The following is a 19,280-nucleotide window of genomic DNA, read 5'->3' as shown; positions in this document are numbered from 1 at the left end:
AATAATTGGAACACTTTCATTTGTGCATTAAATTGGAGCTGTCAAAGTAATTTTTCTTTTTCTTTTTTTTTTATTTTAAAGATAAAAGGAGGGAAACATTAACAGACATACAACATTTTACAACATATCACAAGCACAATACAGACAATACAGAGTTACAAACAAAGTGGTAGGGAATTAACAATGGTGGTTGTCAAAGTATTTTTTCTTAAACATTATAAACAAATATAAAGTGGGGATATGCCCGTAATTCATCTCATTAATGAAGAAACCAGCAGTTTAAAAGATCATTTGAAAAATTATAGTGTTTATATATGTAGCAAGAAAAGAAGGTAGAATAAAACTCTTTGCTAAATTAAATATAAAACTGGTTAATGTCCTTCAAGTTAAGAAAACTTTAATCTTTGTGGTTATTTTTCTTCCAAACAAAAATAATTTGCATCTGTGCTGGAGAAAAAAAATCTATAAACTTTTCTTTCTGTGTTTCTTCACATAGTCTGGGCCTGAAACAATAGTGAATAATATGTCAAAGAATGGTACATTACACAGAAAGTTAAACAATTCTTGTATAGGCCTATTAGACAGACCATTTCAGCACAATATTGAAAGAATACACAACTAATAAACATTTTGTCTAAGTTTTCAATTATTTTTTCTTAATGGGATCTACTTTAGACCTTACCTTTACATAAAACACTTTTTAAGGTTGAAAATGATAAAGATACGAATGGGGGAGCAGTGGAACTTTAGACTGATAGAAAGATTTTCAAGGAGGGTCCTAGCCTAACACCTTCAGATCACAGCAGGCTACCATCACCCACTTCCTTCTTTTAGCAAAGAAGTCTGTCATTTGGAAAAATCTGTAGTTTTCAAATGTTATGTGGGTTAGAAAGTCAAGTGTGTATTTTTCCTTTAAAAATAACACAACTTTTCATAATGAAGAAAATTGTCAGAGAATGTCCTGAATGCTGGATTAGCAGAGTCTCAAGTCTCTATCAGAGTAATATATATGTTACATATAAATTTACATATAAAATGGGTATATATAAACTATAATATATAAATAATGTATAGTATGTAAGTAATATATAAACTTGCATACGTATACATTTATATGTGTATATATGAAATGTTTGTATAGAGAAGCAGAACATTATGCCCTGGGCTAGAAGTCCTTTTCCCAAGTCATCACTTATTAGCTGAATCACTTCATCTCCAGATACCTAGAGTTTGCACCTCAAATTGTGGCTAACACTTCCTTTCCTAGCCGAGAGAGAGCCTTGGAAGTGATACAGTTCTGTTCACAATTAAGGGATTATTATTGTAATTATCTATGTGGAGACTCAAATGACAGAAAAAGAGGGAATCCATTTCCGAGTAGATTGCTTCGTCAATGCAGCCTCACCCAAATGGCTGGACCAAAATTTTTAGTGCAACTGACACCTACCCATGAAATTGTCTGAGGGAATGTGTTTTTTGATGTTTATTGACAGAGGTAGCTCAGGAAATTCTCTCTTTGCCCTAGCAGTGACTCATGAAAAGGGCCCAGAAAAACCAAAAGTGAGCTGGGGTCGCCTTCTGGAGTCTGAGCACAGTGGAAAGCTGAGCATCCAGGAGAGGAAGAAGCACTATCGCTGGTTTGCAGTCTCTAGAACCCACTTTCACTCCACCACTGTGTGGCCATGTGACAGCAGGAAAGTAGCTTATCCCCTCTGAGTTTTAGGGTCCTCACCTCAAAAATGAAGATAATGACACCCACTTCGAAGAGCTGATCGAAGATTTGAAATTGGAAGTGGAAAAAAGATCAGAGATTTCTTCACACAGTCAGTCATTAGGGAAAAACACAAATCCCCACTGATAGCAAAATGGATAAATACCAAGTAGTATATTCACATAATGGAATGTAATCAGCAGTGAAAGGGATTAACTATAACTCAGTGCACCAGAATACTAAAAGTTTGCCATACAGGAAATATGCTAGTCTCTGTGCATGTATGCCCAGACTAGATATGTGTGTATTGTGTGTGTAAAGAGTATATTGAAAGGAGACAAAAAGCTATAACATCATTCTCTCAGATTCCCCAAAAATTAAATAACAGAGGTACACATAATAAGTATTGAGAGAGTTAGAAAAATGGTTAATTTGGATGGCAGAGACAGCGGAAGAAAGAGTAACACATGGTAGATAGGTATAATGCTAATGTTCCAGTTTTAATATCTGGGGGCAGGGTCACCAGAAACAATCATTATTTTATTATTTACAAAAAAAGAGAAGGCCATAATAGAACAATGTTATGGACTGTTAATTCTGTGTTGTACAATAACAACACAAACAGACATTTGATAATTATTGTGTCCTTCCTAGGGCTCTTCTCCTGGAGACACTCTGGGGGCAGAAGGAAGGAGAGAGAGGCAGAATCCTCTTTCACATAATTCACTTTACTTTATGCACAGTCTTTTGTCTGTAAGTTTTTAATTAAAGGCAAAATGATATCATTGGTTTGTTTACAGTTTCTTTGTTTGCGGACTGTATTCCTTACTTGGTTCTTATTTCTATTATCAGCCCTTTCTAACTTCTATTTCCCATTTGCTTTTATAATACAATGGGAGAAATTCAGTAAGATACTCAAATAATTATAAAGACAATACTGTAGTGCAGACAAGGTCAAGGTTGGGGTCAGACCTCAGAGACTGTTATACGGCTCTTCTATCTCATGCTAGACTCAGAAAGATTCGCCTCTCAGATCTTCACTCCTGTCCAGTTAAACTGAAAGTCAGGTTTCTCCAAACATATCCCTTCTGTTTCAGCTCGTCCCTTTATGAATTTGTTCCTCACTTGAAAAATTCCTGTCTTTACTTCCATGTCCTTTACTCTGTGAAGTTTTGCTACACATCCCAGGGCAGCCTCTGCCTGTAATGTGGCCTGTAGAGTGGTGGGATGGCCTTGAACACCCAGCTGTGATCATCTCCTCACGCACCAGACCCCACTCTTGTGGCTTGTCTGGAGGCACTGTACCTGCTCCTCCTTAGAAGTGCCTGGCACAAGACTGTATGTGAGTGATTATTATATTAACTATCATACGCCACCTCCTCTGGCTGACAACTCTTCCACTGTGGTGCTGGCTGAAAGTATGAAAGGGATTGAATAGCTGGTCAGGGATGTTTCTTGGAGGAGAGATATTTATATGTACCTTTAAAGACAAATATATATATATATGAAAGGAGGTATCCTTTTTGCTCTCTCCAGTCATTATCCTTTGCTGTATTTTTATTCTTTATTTGTACATATTTGTGGAATATAGCATAATTTGATACATGCATAAAATATGTGATGATCAGATCAGTATACATAGCATTTCCATCTCCTTAAATATTTAAAAATTTGATTGACAAAATAATCATTCATATTTATGGGGTAATCACTCATATTTTAATACATGTATATACTGTATGATGATCAAATCAGGGTGATTAACATTTCCCTCCCCTTACTATTACTTTATGTTCTGAGATGGTGAACTCCCACTTCTATTTATTCATAAAATACATAATAAGTTGTCCTGCACTTAAGACCCTAACTCTGCTGTGGAACACTAGAACTTGTGGCTTCTACCTGTGCTTTAGGATCTATTACCCCAATCCCCTCATCTTCTTTCCTCCAGCCCTTCCCAAACTGAAGTAATCACTCCTCTATAGACAAGTTAACATTTCTAAGCTGACACCTATGAGAGAAAACCTTTAGTGTTTGTCTTTCTGTGTCTAACTAATTATGTTCTATAGCTCTGTTTTGCTGCAAATGTTATCATTCTTGAAGGCTCAACTCCATCCTAGTAACAGACTCCCTAGTAACATGAGAGAGACAGTTGTTCCCTCATGAAAGTTTCACAAGAAACATACAAACACTTATAGACACAACTTTAGGTGGTCTGTGCAAAAATTTCCACAGAAGGAAAGTTTTAAGATATTTTTTGTCTGTTACACTTAACAGGCGAAATGTATTCCTTCTTCTGGAAGTGTGCATGAATGAGAAAGAACAGAAGCCAGTATTGCACATTTTGGCTGTAGGGGTTGTCAGATCACCAATATCACTGGTACCCTAGTAAATGATAGACAGACTTTATCTCTCAGAGGAGGCTTATTCATAGGCAAGTGCTGTGGGACAGCAAGGAAAGCTAGAGTGAACACCCATGACAGAACAGGATCTGGATGGAACCTGGACTCAAACCCTTTTCAGAAAGCCTGACTATTATGGACAAGTTACCCTCTTTCATTTTTGACAACTTAATTTATCACTGATTAAATGAAAAGAAAAATATTTACCTCAGAAAACTGTTGTAAGATTAAATGAGATGCAAAACCAATCAGTACTTAATGTGTATAATCAATACATGGTATCAGTTATGATTATTGTAACTATAACTCTCATTATCTGAAGGAAAAGTGAGGGGCAGGCAGTGTTACTTTCTTTAAAAAGGGTTGGGTGAGGAAGTATTTAATGAAAATATTTAGAATAGTATTTAGCACATAGCTAATCCAGAAAAGATCTTAAAAATGAAAAAAATCGATCTGTATTTCTTAATGTTTTTTTCAAGGATATAGCGCTAGTTAAGAATAATTTCACCTATAAGGAGGATGTGCACATATACATACTCTAAAATTTGAATAAGTGTTAGTAACCCTCTGAGTCATATAAAACATGGAGTCTGTGGATGCTTAGGTTTAAAATGTCTGTCTGAAATAAAGATTTAACATGTGTTAGAGGAAATGGAAATATTTTGAGGGTAATGATCTTTTATTTTAAATGAGTAAGCCTATTATTTATGTTTGAAACTCAACTAACTAAGGCAAGCATTACTTCAAGTGTGAATTAACAAACTCCTTTGGTGCAAGAAGCCAGAAACAATGGCAAATATTTAATCTCACCCCTTGAAGTTAGACAGGTTTATTCAACACCCTTTCTGAACAGGCTATTGATTTGAACCCCCCCTGGGCCTTTTCTTCTGATAGAAGCTAATGGAATTGGCACCCCATGTCTTCATTTTCCATTCCTTAGCCTGTCTGGACTTTTGCCTCCAAAGGTTACCATTGCTGTGAAGTAATGTAATTCATCATTACTATCAAGACAGATTTATTCCAAGTTTCTCCCTGCAGATGTCTGTAAGTACAGTGAATCTGACATCTAGGATTGCTTAATACTGGGATTGGACATTATATTTACAGTATCCAAGCCCAGACCTAAAATGCAAGGATCCTCAAAACCTCTACAATTTTAGATTCACTAGAATTGAATGACCCTATGTTTCAAGTAATTGTCCCAATGAGGGTAGGATAATGCTTCTAAAGTAAGAGATTTAAGCAGGGTTGTCTGATCACATATAGAGATGAGATTTGATGAACTCAGTTTCAATTAATTTGCCTTACACTAGGTCACTGAAGTTAATGTTACTTAACCTATCTGGGTTGGATGAAATGTGCAGACTCACAGATGTGCAAACATTGCAGTTTCAAAGAATATTGAAAGGATATTCGAGTGCTACTGGCAAGCTTCAGTAATTGATCCCAGCATAATTTCTTATTGAAAGAAAGGTAGCTACTATAAATCAGTTGTAATCATCAAATCTATTTTCTATTTTGGCACTCTAGGGACACATTTGGAGACATTCTGTCACCTTCCTGCTCAAGCATCTGTTGTGAACGGTATGTCAAGGTAGTCTGTTCCTTCTTAGGGCCAAAGAAGTTTCTTAAATCTAAGAGTCAAAATCTATCTCTTTGGAACTGATTTCCCTCACTGGGTCTAAACAAAAGACATCTAATCACTCCTCCACCAGACATTCTGCAGACTCTTTAATTAATGTTTCACTTATATATCTTAAGCATTAACTATATTGTAGGCATGGTGCCAGATATTTGAGGTATTGTGAAGAGCACGATAGTTGCCCATTTTCACAGAACTTGTATCTCAGCAGGGGAGAGATTTGATGACAGCCATGATTTTTCCAGTACACAGGGTAACCACCTCCAATTTCCTACACCTCTGTGTAAAGTTCTTTACTTCTGCATTTTCTCCAATCAATGTAGGACTTCCTCAAAGGGTAGGGCCCAAAGCACACCAGGAGGGAAGCAGAGAGAGAAAGGCTTGGCACTGCTGTCCTTATGGATTAAGTACTTTTCCTTTTGAGTCTGAAGTTCCCCCTCCTCATCAACCTCCTCATCACTGCATTTCACAGCTGCTGTGCAGGATAGGAGATGAGGGCAATGCCCAGGTGATCTGAGTGACCTGAAATGGGCATCACTTTTATACTGATTCCACTTTGGCAGACAATGCTTTTCTTTTGTAGGGTTATTTATGAATTATAACCATCTGCTTCCTGGTCACAAAGGCCTAGGTTCAAGTCTCAACTCTGTCACTTACTAACATAAGTAAGCGGAGACAATTTTATGTATGACCTCTGTGGTCATGGGGTAGGAAAGGTGTGCTTTGAAGGTGTTATGGTTTGTGTCTAGATGTCCCCTCCAAAAGCCTCATGCAGTCATGGGGGTGGGCTTCTAGAGGTTTTGATTGATCCATTGTCCAATGCTGGGATTATGGTGTGAGTGCCACCCTGAGGCAGGGAGCCTGCATATCATATAAAGGAGGGAAAGAGCCTTGCTCTTGTGGCTCCTTCCTTTTTTGCTGTTGTTGCTTTTGCTGTTCTGCTGTCTTGAACTGTTGCCCTCTCCCTTGTACCACTCTGCCTTGGAGCCAGCCGAGTATGGCCTGAAATCTCCACAAACTGTGAGCTAAATAAACCTTTCCTTCCTTGATTTTGGGTGTCAGGTATTTTGTCTAAGCAATGAGAGAAGAATAGCCAAGACAGAAAGATTCTGGAATTGATCTAATGCTCTGCTGCTAACACCCTGTTGAAATTCTGAGTGATTTTTTTTAAACATGAGGTCTTTTATCTTTATTTTGTACTGGGCCCTGTGCATTATGTAGTTGGTCTTGTAAGTTACTTAACCTGTCTGAACTTTAATGTCCTCATCCAGGAAACGGGGTGAATATTCAGGTTCTGGGGAGCCTTACACAGATAGTGTACGCCAGGCCTATCTCAGAGTAAGACTCTTCATCCCAATGTAAGTCAATGGTTTGTTACTTAGATTGACAGGACAGAGTCTGACTTTGGGATATATGCTCTAAATTGACTACTTCTGAGTTCTTTGTACCTTTTTTGGATCTTACCTATTTTAACTAGATAATAAATATTTGAGAAAGAGATGTTAATTTTTTTTTTTTTTTTTTTTTTTTTTTACTGGTCATTTGATTTCCTTGGTTGTACATGGCAAAACCTTTCTTTGGCTAACTTATGCAAAGAAGAATTTTTGGAATAATAATAGGATCTCAAAAAAAAAAAAAAGAAAAAAACCAAACACTGATATAAAGGCTGGGAAGTCAGTCTTGGACATGAAAAGAAGCTTCTTGTCTTCTGAGGTGGAGGAGTTTTGACAGGGGTGGAATGCATGAATTCCTACTATGCCATCTCCTTGTCACTCTGCAGAAGACTGAAATTCCAGAGAGGGAATGTTCACACTCACTCCCAGTTCAGGGAAGAACAGGACATCTGATTAAGCAGCCCCATAGATGGGGGTGGAAGGAACCCACAAAAAGGAAAAAGAGGTACTGGCATGAAAGGAAGTAAGTTCAAAAAAACAACAACAAAATCACAAACTGTGTCCCTGGCAGCCCACTAGGGGCTTATTTGTAGCATTTGCTTATATACATACAATGCCTTGCATGGGGTAGACACTCTGATCAGGTCCACAATCTCCCAAATGAGTACACAGTGAAGGCTAAATAAAAGAGACAAATGGACTGATTTCAGGACTCCAGGAGGATCAAAACTCAGAATTTGAGATTCTCTGGGGGTTAAGACAAAGCTTTTCTCTGAGTGGCCCATATTTATTTAGTTATCAAAAGGGGAGGATACTGAAGAAAGGTGGGACTCTCTCAAGGACTTCTCTAAGACATTATGTGGATTTAGGAGATCTATGTTATCACCAGGCAGGTCTCCACCCAAGAGTGAGATGCCTGCAGCTACAGTCTTTATCTAGATAACTGAGGTTGGAGCCCGGTTTCCTTAGCTGTGGCCTGTGTTATCCTTTGCTTCACCTGCCACTACAGGGCTCAGTTAGTCAGGACCAGTGACTCATAGAGGTTGATTTACTATGAGTCTACTGCCCATCTCCAGACAAGGGGCCTAGGCCTTGGACAAACTCACAAGTAAACATGAAAAGCCAATTGGTTAATATGAAATCCTGCTCAGAGCTGCTTCGTAGTGATCTCCATCAGACCTTTAAGAGCAGGTCATTGGAAAACAAGGCCACACATATACTTGTCCCTTTTCTACACACAGCAGTTTCTCTTTGTACTTCTCTGTCATGTCATGACATAACCAGTACTTTATAAAGTACTCAGCCTCCTGTATTTGTGATAGTAAAATAAATCAGACAAGTACCTTTGCATGTATATGTGTGTCTATATATGTGTTTGTTGAAAATATGTGTATGTGCTTGTGCTTATGTGTATGTGTGAATATGTTTGTGCAGCTCTATGTGTTTGTATTATGGTTTGTATTTAGATGTCCCTGTAAGGTCTTGGATGATTGGTTCATAGAGGCATCCTAGCTGATTTGCCATTAGCAGATGGGGTATGGTCAGAAGAGGAGGGGCACTGTGGGCCTGATGTGGAAGGTTCTACTTCCCTTCCCAGCTCTCCTTTGATTATCACTGCTCTTACGTCATCATGACACAAGCAGCTTCTTCTCCACCATTGCCTTGTGCCGTGTTATCCATCTTGGAACAAGCTGACTGTGTGAGCCAAAAGGAACCATTCTTCCTTTAAGTTATGGCTGTAGGATATTGTGTCTCAAGGACAGGAAAATGACTAAGACACTTTTCAGCTATGTGTATATGGTTAGAGTTGAGGGAAGGCAAAGCAATATTACCCTATTTTGTGCTTTTGTGCAAATTCAAGAAAATTGTCTCACAAGCACAGGCCTTAGCAAGTAGAGTGAGAACTGGGTTTCAGCTTCACTGGCCTCCTCCTCTGTTATCTTGCAGTACAGAAGGACTTGGTAGGAGAGAGGGGTACTTTGGAAGACCCAGAAATCCATTCAGTGTTTGGTGAGCAGCCCCCTTCCCATAGAAGACAGTCTGAAAACTACCATTTGGAAATTGAATGTTTCCAGAGGATTTTATGATGAAAGCATTACCCAGATTGTGTGCCTCAAGGGCTCCAGATGGCTTTGTTTTGGTTCATCCCTGAGGCCTGGAGCCTGCATGTCCAGCAGGCCTTGTCTACCTCTTCCCTTTCACAAGCCCAAGCCAGAGTTCTGCCTTGTCATCAGGTCATGGCCTTAATCCATTTCTGTCACCTGTCACTTCATTGCAAAACACAAGTGTTCGGTTTACAACTGCATACTGTCTTCATGGCTCATAGCATAGTTTGCACTTTTATTAAAATGAATCATAGCAGAAGTTTGTGGGTTGTGATCAGATAGTATTAAGGGAGGAAGATGTGGATGCTGTGGAGCTAGTTTAGATGATTCCAGGTGAGGATATGGACTTGGGACAGGTACAGCAGTTCAAACCTACAGGAGAAAATAACTGTTACAGGTCAAAGCCAGTAGGAATATCAGAGCTTATATTCATTCAAAGCCTCCATGTCCAGTATGAGCTGTCCACCTCAACTTCTGAGCAGAAACTCCTTCTTCAGCAGTTTGACTTGTAGTGTCTTGTGAAAAATGACCATGGGTGAGCTGCTCAAACTTTGCAAGCCTCTGTTTCTTCAGTACTAATCCCTACCCACTTATAGAGAGAACTTCCCGGTACTTATTGTGGCCCAGGAAGTTTATATTTTAATCCCATGAAAAGTTATTGGAATGATAGTGGGTTAATTTCAATCTACCACTTCCAGTGCAACCCATGGCAAGAGTAAAGACATAAGGCATATTTGTAGTTATGGGGAGCCAAGGGGTCCTAAGTCCAGCCACAGTGATGGCCATCTGCAACAAAGGCCGCCACCCAAGGCTGAACCTGGGTTTTATTCATTCATGAAGAAGGGAGTGGCTTGAGGATGAGTGACTGTGATAATCATGGGAAGTATGTGAGTGCTGTGAGCTGGACTAGGTAGGAGGCCTGAAATCACCTCTGCAGATGCAGAGAGAAGGATATGCAGAAAGAGTAATCTGCATAACACAATTGAGATAGAATCTAATGTTTTGGAGTCAGTGCTTTAGCTCTGATGTGTAATCTTTCAAGCCCCAAGAAGTCATAGCCTCTATCTCGAGGCTGGATACCAGCCACAGTGTGGAGCATTGGCTTAACATCCCGCCTCATCCTGGCTCACACATGGGAACAACAGGGGGTCTGAGGAAAACACACCTGCTGTCTTCAAAGACTACCATTGGCACCTCTGCTAGATCGATGTACATTGCTTAAAGCCAACTGAAGAGATAAGAAAAGGGTCCTAGCCAGCTCTGTATGTATCAATACATGACAATATGGTCAGGCTCAGCCAAAATGGAGACAAGTGCTCCTTTTTCAAGGAGATGTGCCCAGGTGATCCTCCACACCCACTCACATGGTGGGTTGGGAAGAATGGCTGAGAAGATCCAGAGCTCAGTACTCTGCCAAAGTTAGTGCAGTCTTTCTTCCCCTTTCGTATTCCCTGTCTTCTCTTCTTCTACCAGTTTTAGGGGACCCAGAGTGCTTTCTTCATGTTTTTAGTGTAGTGCCCATCTCTGGTCTAACACGTAGCAGGAAGTATTCAGTAGATATTTGTTGGGTGAAGAGATAAAGGAAGTCAGGCAGGCAAGTGGAGGGCAAGTAAGAAGTGACAAGCAAGTCATAAAGTAAGTCAGAACACTGTCAGGACTTTGCAAATGAAATAACGGCACCCTGTAGGGAGGAAAGACTGGGGCACCTGGTCATCTCTATTTTTGTCCCGATATGACAAAAGTCATAGCCTCTATCTGAAGTAGAGAAGTACATCTCTGTTTTTATAGAGAAGCATCTCTATTTTTGTCCTGATAGGATGATGGTGTGGATTTAGAAGACAGTGTGTGTAAGGCACTGCCACCTACTCCTACTAGAGGGTCATATTTAAGGGAGGCTTACAGAATCTAAACTGTGGAAGAAAAAAAATGATGATGGAAAAGAATAAACAAATCTGAATAATAATGAGGGACTCAGCAGGCAGGTAAAGTTGGTTACCACCATAACTATGTACTGTTAATTAACTACTTGCTACTTCAGAGCACTCTGCTAGTTGCTGAGATTACAAAGCAGAAGGCAGTGTTCTTGCCCCTGCTCCCCAGGCTTCTGACCTAGGACACTGAATTGGGGAGAAGAAAAAGAAGTATTGACTATTTAAACCCAGTACTGATGGAGACTGAGGCAGTAGGATCTCAAGTTTGAAACCTGTCTGGGAAATTTAGTGAGCCCCTGTCTCAAAATAAAAAATAAAAGGGCCTAGGTTTAATCTCCAGCAAAACACACACACACACATACACACACACACACACACACACACACACACACACAAACACACACACACAAAGTATTGAACATTTGTTTAGCACTGGGACAAATGCTTAAAGATATTATGTCATGGGCTGAGGATATAAGCTCAGTGGCACAGTGCCTGCCTGGCAAGTGCAAGGTCCTGAGTTTAATTCCCAGTACCAAAACAAACAAACAAACAAACAAAAAAGATATTATGTAAAGTATTGTCTTTCTCCAAGGTGAAATTACAGTTCAAGTAGGTTCAAAAATGTCTCTAGCTCACCCATCAATCAAGTGGGAGATGAACATAGGTCTGTGTCACTCAATGGTCTTGTGATGATTGCAGGAGTGTAAAGGTTTCATGTAAGCAGGCAAAAAAAAATAGTTATGACTATAGTAGGTAGGTGAGGTTCATCATGAGGTAATATTTGTGTATTGCTACAGGAATCTTGAAGAAAAGAGATTTACTGATAGAAGGGGAATTTTACAAAGGATATAGATCTTCAAGTAGGAGCTGTTGGTAGAATTTGAATCCAATAAGAAAGAATGATGAGAGAGGGATGTTTAGTGGGAGAAGGCATGGTGTGCATAAAGGTGGGAAAAGTCTCTCCTTCCAGTTTGTGGGTTTTTTTCTTTAAGTTCTATTTCCTGACTGTAAGTACAATGAGGGCAGAGACAGTGTCTGTTTATTTCAGCCCTTTCTCTCTAGTGCCTACAAGAGCAGGCACTCAATATATCTTTGTTAAGTGAATCGAAACATAAATGTACAGATGAATAAAGGAATCATGAATTAATGAATAATGATATCTACTTCTATGCCATGGTTCTAAACCTCTCAGGGAAAATGTGTTTTTTCTGGTGAGGGGACAGTTTGCTGATGGGGAAGTTTTCAGAGAATGCAGTTAAAGAATCACAGGGCCTCTACAGGTCACCCGAGAGAGCACCAGGTCTCCAGCCTGCCTCCTCAAACAGGAAGGAAATTACACAAGCACCCAGTTCAGCTGGCTCCAGGCTTTCACAATCCAGCTCTTTCTGTCTTGTGTAACTCTGACATGCTGCTTTACTGGTGTGACTTGTGGTGTGCTTAGTGCAGTGACACGGCATGCTCTCCACGCTGCCAAGCAGTGACCCTGCAAGATGTCTAGACTTCCAAATAACTGAGTCTGATAACTAAATGCAAGGCAATAGTTCCATTAATGTTTACCAGATTTGCTATGTTCTACAATAAAGGTAAGCACAGAGAACTGGAGGAGATTAGGCCCAGCCTGACATGAAGCAATGTACACATGGTTGGATAATATTTATAGCTTTTCAAAATATGATTACATGTATCAGCTCTTCATTTACATTGTTATTTGTTAGAAAGGTGAGGGAGAAAGAGAAACTGAGACCATGAGAGGAAGTAGCTCAGGATATTGATCTGGTTTCTGTGGTGTAGGCCATTTGTGCTGCTATAGCAGAACATATAAGTTCCCAACAGAGCTTGGGTAACTTATAAAGAAAACACCTTTATTTCTCACTATTCTGAAGGCTGGGAAGTCCAGTATCAATGTATTAATATCTACTGAGGGCTTTTTGCTGCATGAATCCATGGTGGAAAAGGAGAGTCTGGGAGAGGGCCATGGAGGGGGCTTCATTGTGTGTGTGTGTGTTTTGTCTGGTATAACAAACCCACTCCTGAGATTCCATTATTAATCCACTCATGCGACCAACTCACCTCAAGGCCTCATGGCCCCTTAGGTCCAAACCACCTCCTATAAATGTGGCATTACATTTCTAAAACATGCATTTTGGGGGGACATACTCAAACCTTTGCAATGACAGGTATAAACTCATAGACTCTCACCCAGGGCCACTTGGCTGTTTCATTTAAACTGGACCTGCATCTCTTCTCTCACTTTATATGGTTGCTGTACAAGTTCCAAGAACTGAGGAACATAAATCAGTTATGATTAGGCTTGGTGCCATGAGACAGAAAACACCGGATTAAAGGACAATAGTTTTTTTCTTTCATGTGGAAGTCTGGAAATGGGCAATTGGGCGTTGGTCTGGTCTGGTGTGCATGGTGTTAAGAACTCAAATGCTCTTACACTGTTACTTTGTCATGTGTAGTTTTTATTCTTGAAATCCTTACATGCTGCAAAAGAGCTGCCAGAGCTCAAGATACTAGGCTACTTGATGATATAAGAGGAAACCAAAAAGCCAAATACATAAAAAAGCCTAGAAACAAAGCCAACCATAGAGTCCAGAGAGCAAATTCATACTAATTCACATCTAGCCAAGATGAATATCATTGTCATAGTTCATAAGGTGGCCAGAATACTCCATTTATTAAACTCCTAGGGTACACAGAGGAAGAACACCTGGAAGCAATGTCATACATGTAATCAGCGTTTCCGTATCTTTTATCTCATTTGCTCTTTATAGTGCCCTGAAACGTAGAGATGAGCAGGCCTTAATATTATCCCTGTTTTACACTTGATTCCGACTGTGCTAAGTAATAGATCACAGAACCTGTAGCTAGTTCTTTGGATAGTTGTTAGAAATGAAAAGGTGAAAGATCATGGTGGCAAAGAAAGAAAATGACCCCAGACCTCTCTGTCGGAGAGGTGCAAAGACAGTGAGCTGATCCTGTGTCCTAGGCTTCGCTGCCCGAGTTGTCAGCTCTGCTACCTGAGTCACCTGTAGCCCCAAAAGCATTGCACTTGCTTATTTGGGGATTGTTGCCCAGATAGCAGACAATCTTAATATATCTGGCATATAAGCTCAGTTCGATGAACTCATTGTTCCTACCGAGAAGTTTTACCTGTCACAACCCATGCGTTCATGGAAAGTCGTTCCTTTTCCTGGCCCTAGTTTCCTTTTCTAGGGTAACAAGACTTTTGGACTTAAGGCCATTAAGCTATCTTCCAAATTTCAGGTTCTCTCTGCCTGAGAATTTGCCTTTTTAATGGGAAGAGCTCAGTGTGAACTTTTCCCTTTTGTTACCACCAGCTGTTTGTCTGGGAGGCAGGCAAAAGCGCTCCAGACCCTGATCAATAGGACAGTATAAGCAACATGTGGCTTGTTGGAAGAGTGTGGGCTGAGGGCCGCCCCTACGAGACCGGATATCGTTCACATGCACTAATTTATCCTTCAGATTTACACAACTCCATCCCTACTTCAGAGGGCTTTAACTTGAGATGAGTCCTGTAAGACCCCTGCATCAGGATGAGGCACCTCTCAGGAACTGTGAACGTTCCGCGGGTTTGTTACTATTGACACCAGCCTGCAGGGATCCTCATGCTAGGGGAACAGTGGAGAAGCAGAAGGTCAGAAAACGGGTCAGACACACATACCCGTCCCAGCTCCGCACAGCCTGCCCGGCAGAGCTGGCAGAGCTGTGGACAGAGAAGACACTTGGCACCCAGAGCAGACGCTGAACCACTCCGGCCCTTTAAATTGGGCTAGGGCGGGGGCGGAGCCTGAGTATGCCTGGGCGGGGTCTAGTTGGGTGCTGGCCAATCGCAGGCGCCGTTGGAACGGCCAATCAGGGCGTGTGTTGCATCCCTGCATGTGCGAGGACGCACGCCCGCCGCCCATCACTTCTGAGGGGGACGTAAGTGACCGTCCTCAGCCACGTGCGCGGCCCGGCTCCGCAGCGCGCAGGGGAAAAGAGCCGAGCTGCGCTCCCCCCCAGGCCAGGCCCGCCCCCGGTCTCGGGGAGCCCTGCGGTCCCGCGCGGGGGAGGTGTCCGCCGCCCCGGCAGCCTGCCCGCCTCCCGACCTGGCTGCTCCGCTGTCCGCCGCGCCTCCCGGCCCACCGCCGCCCAGCGGTGACGTTTAGGGGGGCGAGGCGTGTGGCCGCAGAGCTCCTAGTAGGAAAGGCCAGAGTCTCTAGATGTTTATCAGCTAGCCTTCTACTTTAGGGTCGACGAGACGCGCAGTGGTGAATTTCCCTGTCATTGGCTCTGTTCCATCGAAGCAATTGTGTCTTGAAGCTAACTTCGTCCCAGGAGTAAAGGGTCCGTCCTGCCCGGCAGCGCACTCTGCCTGGGATGTGGGGTCAGGTGGTGGGCTGGGCTGTGCTTTTCAGTTGCAAATCAGAAAGGAGGAAAGGCTTAGTCTGTGGCCAGATTTAAGTGGCAGCTTTTGCTTTGTATTGATTTTGCTGCCTTTTCTCCTCTTTGGTCTGCCAAGGGTCTCTCTCGATTTTAAATTGCTAGCCGGGTTTTCCAGTCTGGTGACTTCTGCACTACTGTAAGGGCCTCTCCTGTTTAGAGGCCTCAGGCTGGCTGTGAACCTTAGGGACACTGGCCTGGCCCCGGGAAGGACTAGGATAAAGACTGTTTTTAAGGATATTTTGGGAGAAAGAACCGAAACTGAGAAGGGCCTGGGATTCATTCTCCGAGGGAAAGTGCTTGGAGCCTCCCTGTCTTGACTGGGAAGTCAAAACATGTGCCTGGAGAAAGCAACAACCCACGGGGTGGCCGTGCCTGTTGGATAAGAAATGTCTTGGGAGGAGAATAGGTCTCCTTCAGGCAGTGTTAACATTTGCCTTGGGCCTGGTCTTTTCCTGGAATTCGGTTCCTTTTCCCTAACCTTTCATTTAGTTCAAATCAGTCAGTTACCAGCTGGCTTTTTAAACAATTTGAGTCTTATCCTTAAACTCACAGCCAGAGTTGTAACTCTTCATGCACAACGGGATTTGAAATGTTTATCTTATTAGAATGTTCCATAGAGATCACTTCTCTTACCTGCCCACCTTTTATAGTGGAAGAACCCAGAACCGACCCATGTGGGGTCAGAGGAGGTCATGGAGACCAATTCTTCATGCATTTGTTTATTCATCTTGTGGCACATAGTCTGGGCCCTGCACTGTGGTATGCTGTGGGGAAGTAAAGACGATTAAGTCTTGTCTTTGCTTCAAGCTTTCATCCAGCATATAGCACAAGTTTGATTAGTATGGCTGGAGGGAATCACCACATAGGAGCTTAGGGAGGGTGAGTGGACTGATCAGGAAGGGTCTGGTGAATCAGCTTAAGGGAGTTTGAAATATATGTCCTAGGCAACCAGTGATACATGTAGTCAGTTTTGGCTGCAGGGTGGATAAATGGTGAAGGCTGGAGAGAGGTACTGTAGTCATAACAGGTGAGACGTTAGGGCAGCGATGGTGAACCTTTTAGAGCTTTATGATACAAATAGCTTGTTGTGGCACATAGGTTCATCATCACTGGGTTAGGGTAATAGATATGGGGATAGGAAGAGGTTGGGATATTATAATGGTTAAGAGTTAATTACTGATTTGAATACATAAGATGAAGAAGGAATGTAGTACACAGGTATCACTGGGAAGACAGATGACAGTCTTAACTAGAATATTTTGTAACAGCTTTGTGGTGGAATAACTGACATACAGTTAAGCACACATTTAAGTGTCAAATTTGAGAAGTTTTGTCATAGGTGTACATCTGTGAAACCATCATTATAATCAAGACAAAGAACATATCTCATATTCCCAGTGATTTCCTGTGCCCTTTTATAAATCTCTGTCTACATATCCTCTTGGGTTAAGTTTCTTTGTGTTGTATTTTGTTCCATTGATCCTTTGTCTATGTTAGTGGCAATACCACATAGTCTTGATGAATATAGCTTTGTAGTAGGTGTTGAAATCATTCAGTAAGTCCTTTAACTTCGTTGTATTAAAAAATAGTCATTTCTAGGTCTTGTTTATTTCTATTTTATAATTTATCCATTTCAAAATAGAAGCATGCTTAGAATTTATTTCGTTGAATCTATATTCTAATTTGAGTGAGAACTGAGTTCTTAAATACTGAGTATTCTGACCAGTGAACACAGTGTATGTGCACACTTCTTTAAGTGTTTGTTAATTTCTTCTGACACTTTCATAACTTTCCAAAGACAAGTCTCAGAAGATATGTTTGTCAGCTTATCTGTAGATGGTTCATATTTTTTGATGCTAATTTGAGTAATATTGCCTTTTAATATTTTAGTTTTCAATTGTTATTTGTATATCAGTCACGGATCTTGAAATCTTGCTAAACTACTTCTTAGTTTTCATAGCTTTTTTGGTAGATGCCATCAAATTTCCTACCTAAATGATCATGTCATTTATAAATACAGTTTTCTTTCTATTCCCATGGGGAAATGCCTTTTATTATTTCTTTTTTCTTGCTATATTGCACTGGCTGTGACCTCTGCTTTGCATAGAAGTTGTGAACAGACATTTTTCCTTTTTCTTCATCTTAGGGAGAAGCATTCAGTTTTTCCACATTAAATATTTTGCATCATTTTGTTTGTATATCCTTTGTAGAAACTCTTTTCAGGTTTAGAAAGTTCCCATTCTATTACTACTTTGCTGAGTGTTTCCTTTTTTGTAAATGAATAGTAGTTATTATATTTTATCTGTTCCTTTTTTCTGTTAATAGCTGAATGAAACAGTACTCAGGAAGTCTTAATGTGTTGAACACAATTCATTAATTTTTTTGAATATTAAACCTTAAATTTCTAAGATAAATCCTATTTGGTCAGGAGATATTATCCTTTTAATGTCTTGTTATTTGCCATTTGCTAAGACTTTAACAAGTTTAGCATCTTTGTTAATGATGGGTGTTGATTCATAGTTTTTTCCTTGTGTTTTCTAAGTTTGTTCTTAGTAATTCTGTCCTCAAAAGTGAGTTGGGAGTATTCTTCTTGATTTTCCTGGAAGAATTAAACTAAAATTGATATTAATTTTTTCTTACATGTTAAGTAGAATTTATCACAAAGCCATCTGCCTAGAGTAATTGTTTGGGGGGTAAGATAGAGAGTTAAGGGCAAATTTATTTGACTTAATAGATATAGGATTGTTTAGGCTGTTTTATCCCCCAACTGATTGATAAATAAAAATTGGACATAAAAATTTTCAATTTATAAATAAATACTCATTATGAAATGATCACAGTCACCTAATTAACCCATCATCTCAGTTATTCTTTTTGCATGTGTGATAAAAACAAAATGTATTCCTTCACTGAATTTCAAGTACTGTATTGATGTTAACTGTAGTAAGTATGTTACATATTCAGAATATGAATACTCCTAATTCATTCTTTGAGGTCTCCAGAAGCTACTCATCTTGTGACTGGAAATTTGTACATTTTGACCAACATCTCAACATCTTATTTTCCCCACACCCAAGCCTCTGCTCACCATCATTGTAACTTTTTTTTTTTTAAATGAATTGGACTCTTTTAGGTTCCATATGAAAGTGGCAAAATGATAGGAAATTAACAATAGTTGTTATATTACATATCATTATCTTCAAATTAGTTACTCAGATAACCAGATATAGGTATATAAGATTGATCAAACAATTAAACATTAACTGTTCCTTTCAATAAAGCAATAGAAATTAGTAGTAGAATTATCTTAGCCATCTTGTGAATACACACACACACACACACACACACACACACACATACACATTTTTTGCCTTTTCTTTCTTTTCTCTTTTCCCTCACCCCAGTTGTTCTTCCTCTTGAGCAGTTTTTTCCCCTTTCACAATATCTAGTGTACCTTTCAGGTTTTATTTATTCTTTCAGGTTCTTAGGCTAGGAAGCCAATACAATGTTTACATGTGTCTGATCTATTTCACTTATGAGTATGGTCTCTAGTTGCATCCATTTACCTACAAAAGCCTTGAGTTTATGTTTCTTCTAGCTGAGTAATACTCCATTGTATAAAAATACCACATCTTTT

The 19,280-nt window shown here is 40.2% G+C and overlaps 1 protein-coding gene across 9 annotated transcripts in view; it reads left to right on the top strand.

Moving 5' to 3' along the window:
- Window positions 1–15,059: 15,059 nt before the first annotated feature.
- The window catches only part of Fggy (FGGY carbohydrate kinase domain containing), a 495,194-nt gene continuing 490,973 nt past the window's right edge, over window positions 15,060–19,280 (top strand). For 3 of the 9 annotated variants that reach the window (XM_013521729.1, XM_013521728.1, XM_013521727.1), the window contains exon 1: window positions 15,090–15,544. Coding sequence is in view for 1 of the 9 variants with exons in the window: in XM_005398481.1 (XP_005398538.1) it covers window positions 15,095–15,139 (45 nt within the window). In the remaining 8 variants the exon portion in view is untranslated. Of the gene's footprint in view, window positions 15,545–19,280 lie in introns of all 9 variants that reach the window. The other 6 variants (XM_013521731.1, XM_013521724.1, XM_013521725.1 and 3 more) reach the window with 5 other exon arrangements.

The sequence above is a fragment of the Chinchilla lanigera genome, unplaced genomic scaffold (genome assembly GCF_000276665.1).
Source record: "Chinchilla lanigera isolate Chin_1 unplaced genomic scaffold, ChiLan1.0 scaffold00063, whole genome shotgun sequence".
NCBI lineage: Eukaryota > Metazoa > Chordata > Mammalia > Rodentia > Chinchillidae > Chinchilla > Chinchilla lanigera.
This window is presented reverse-complemented; position numbering and strand designations above follow the sequence as displayed.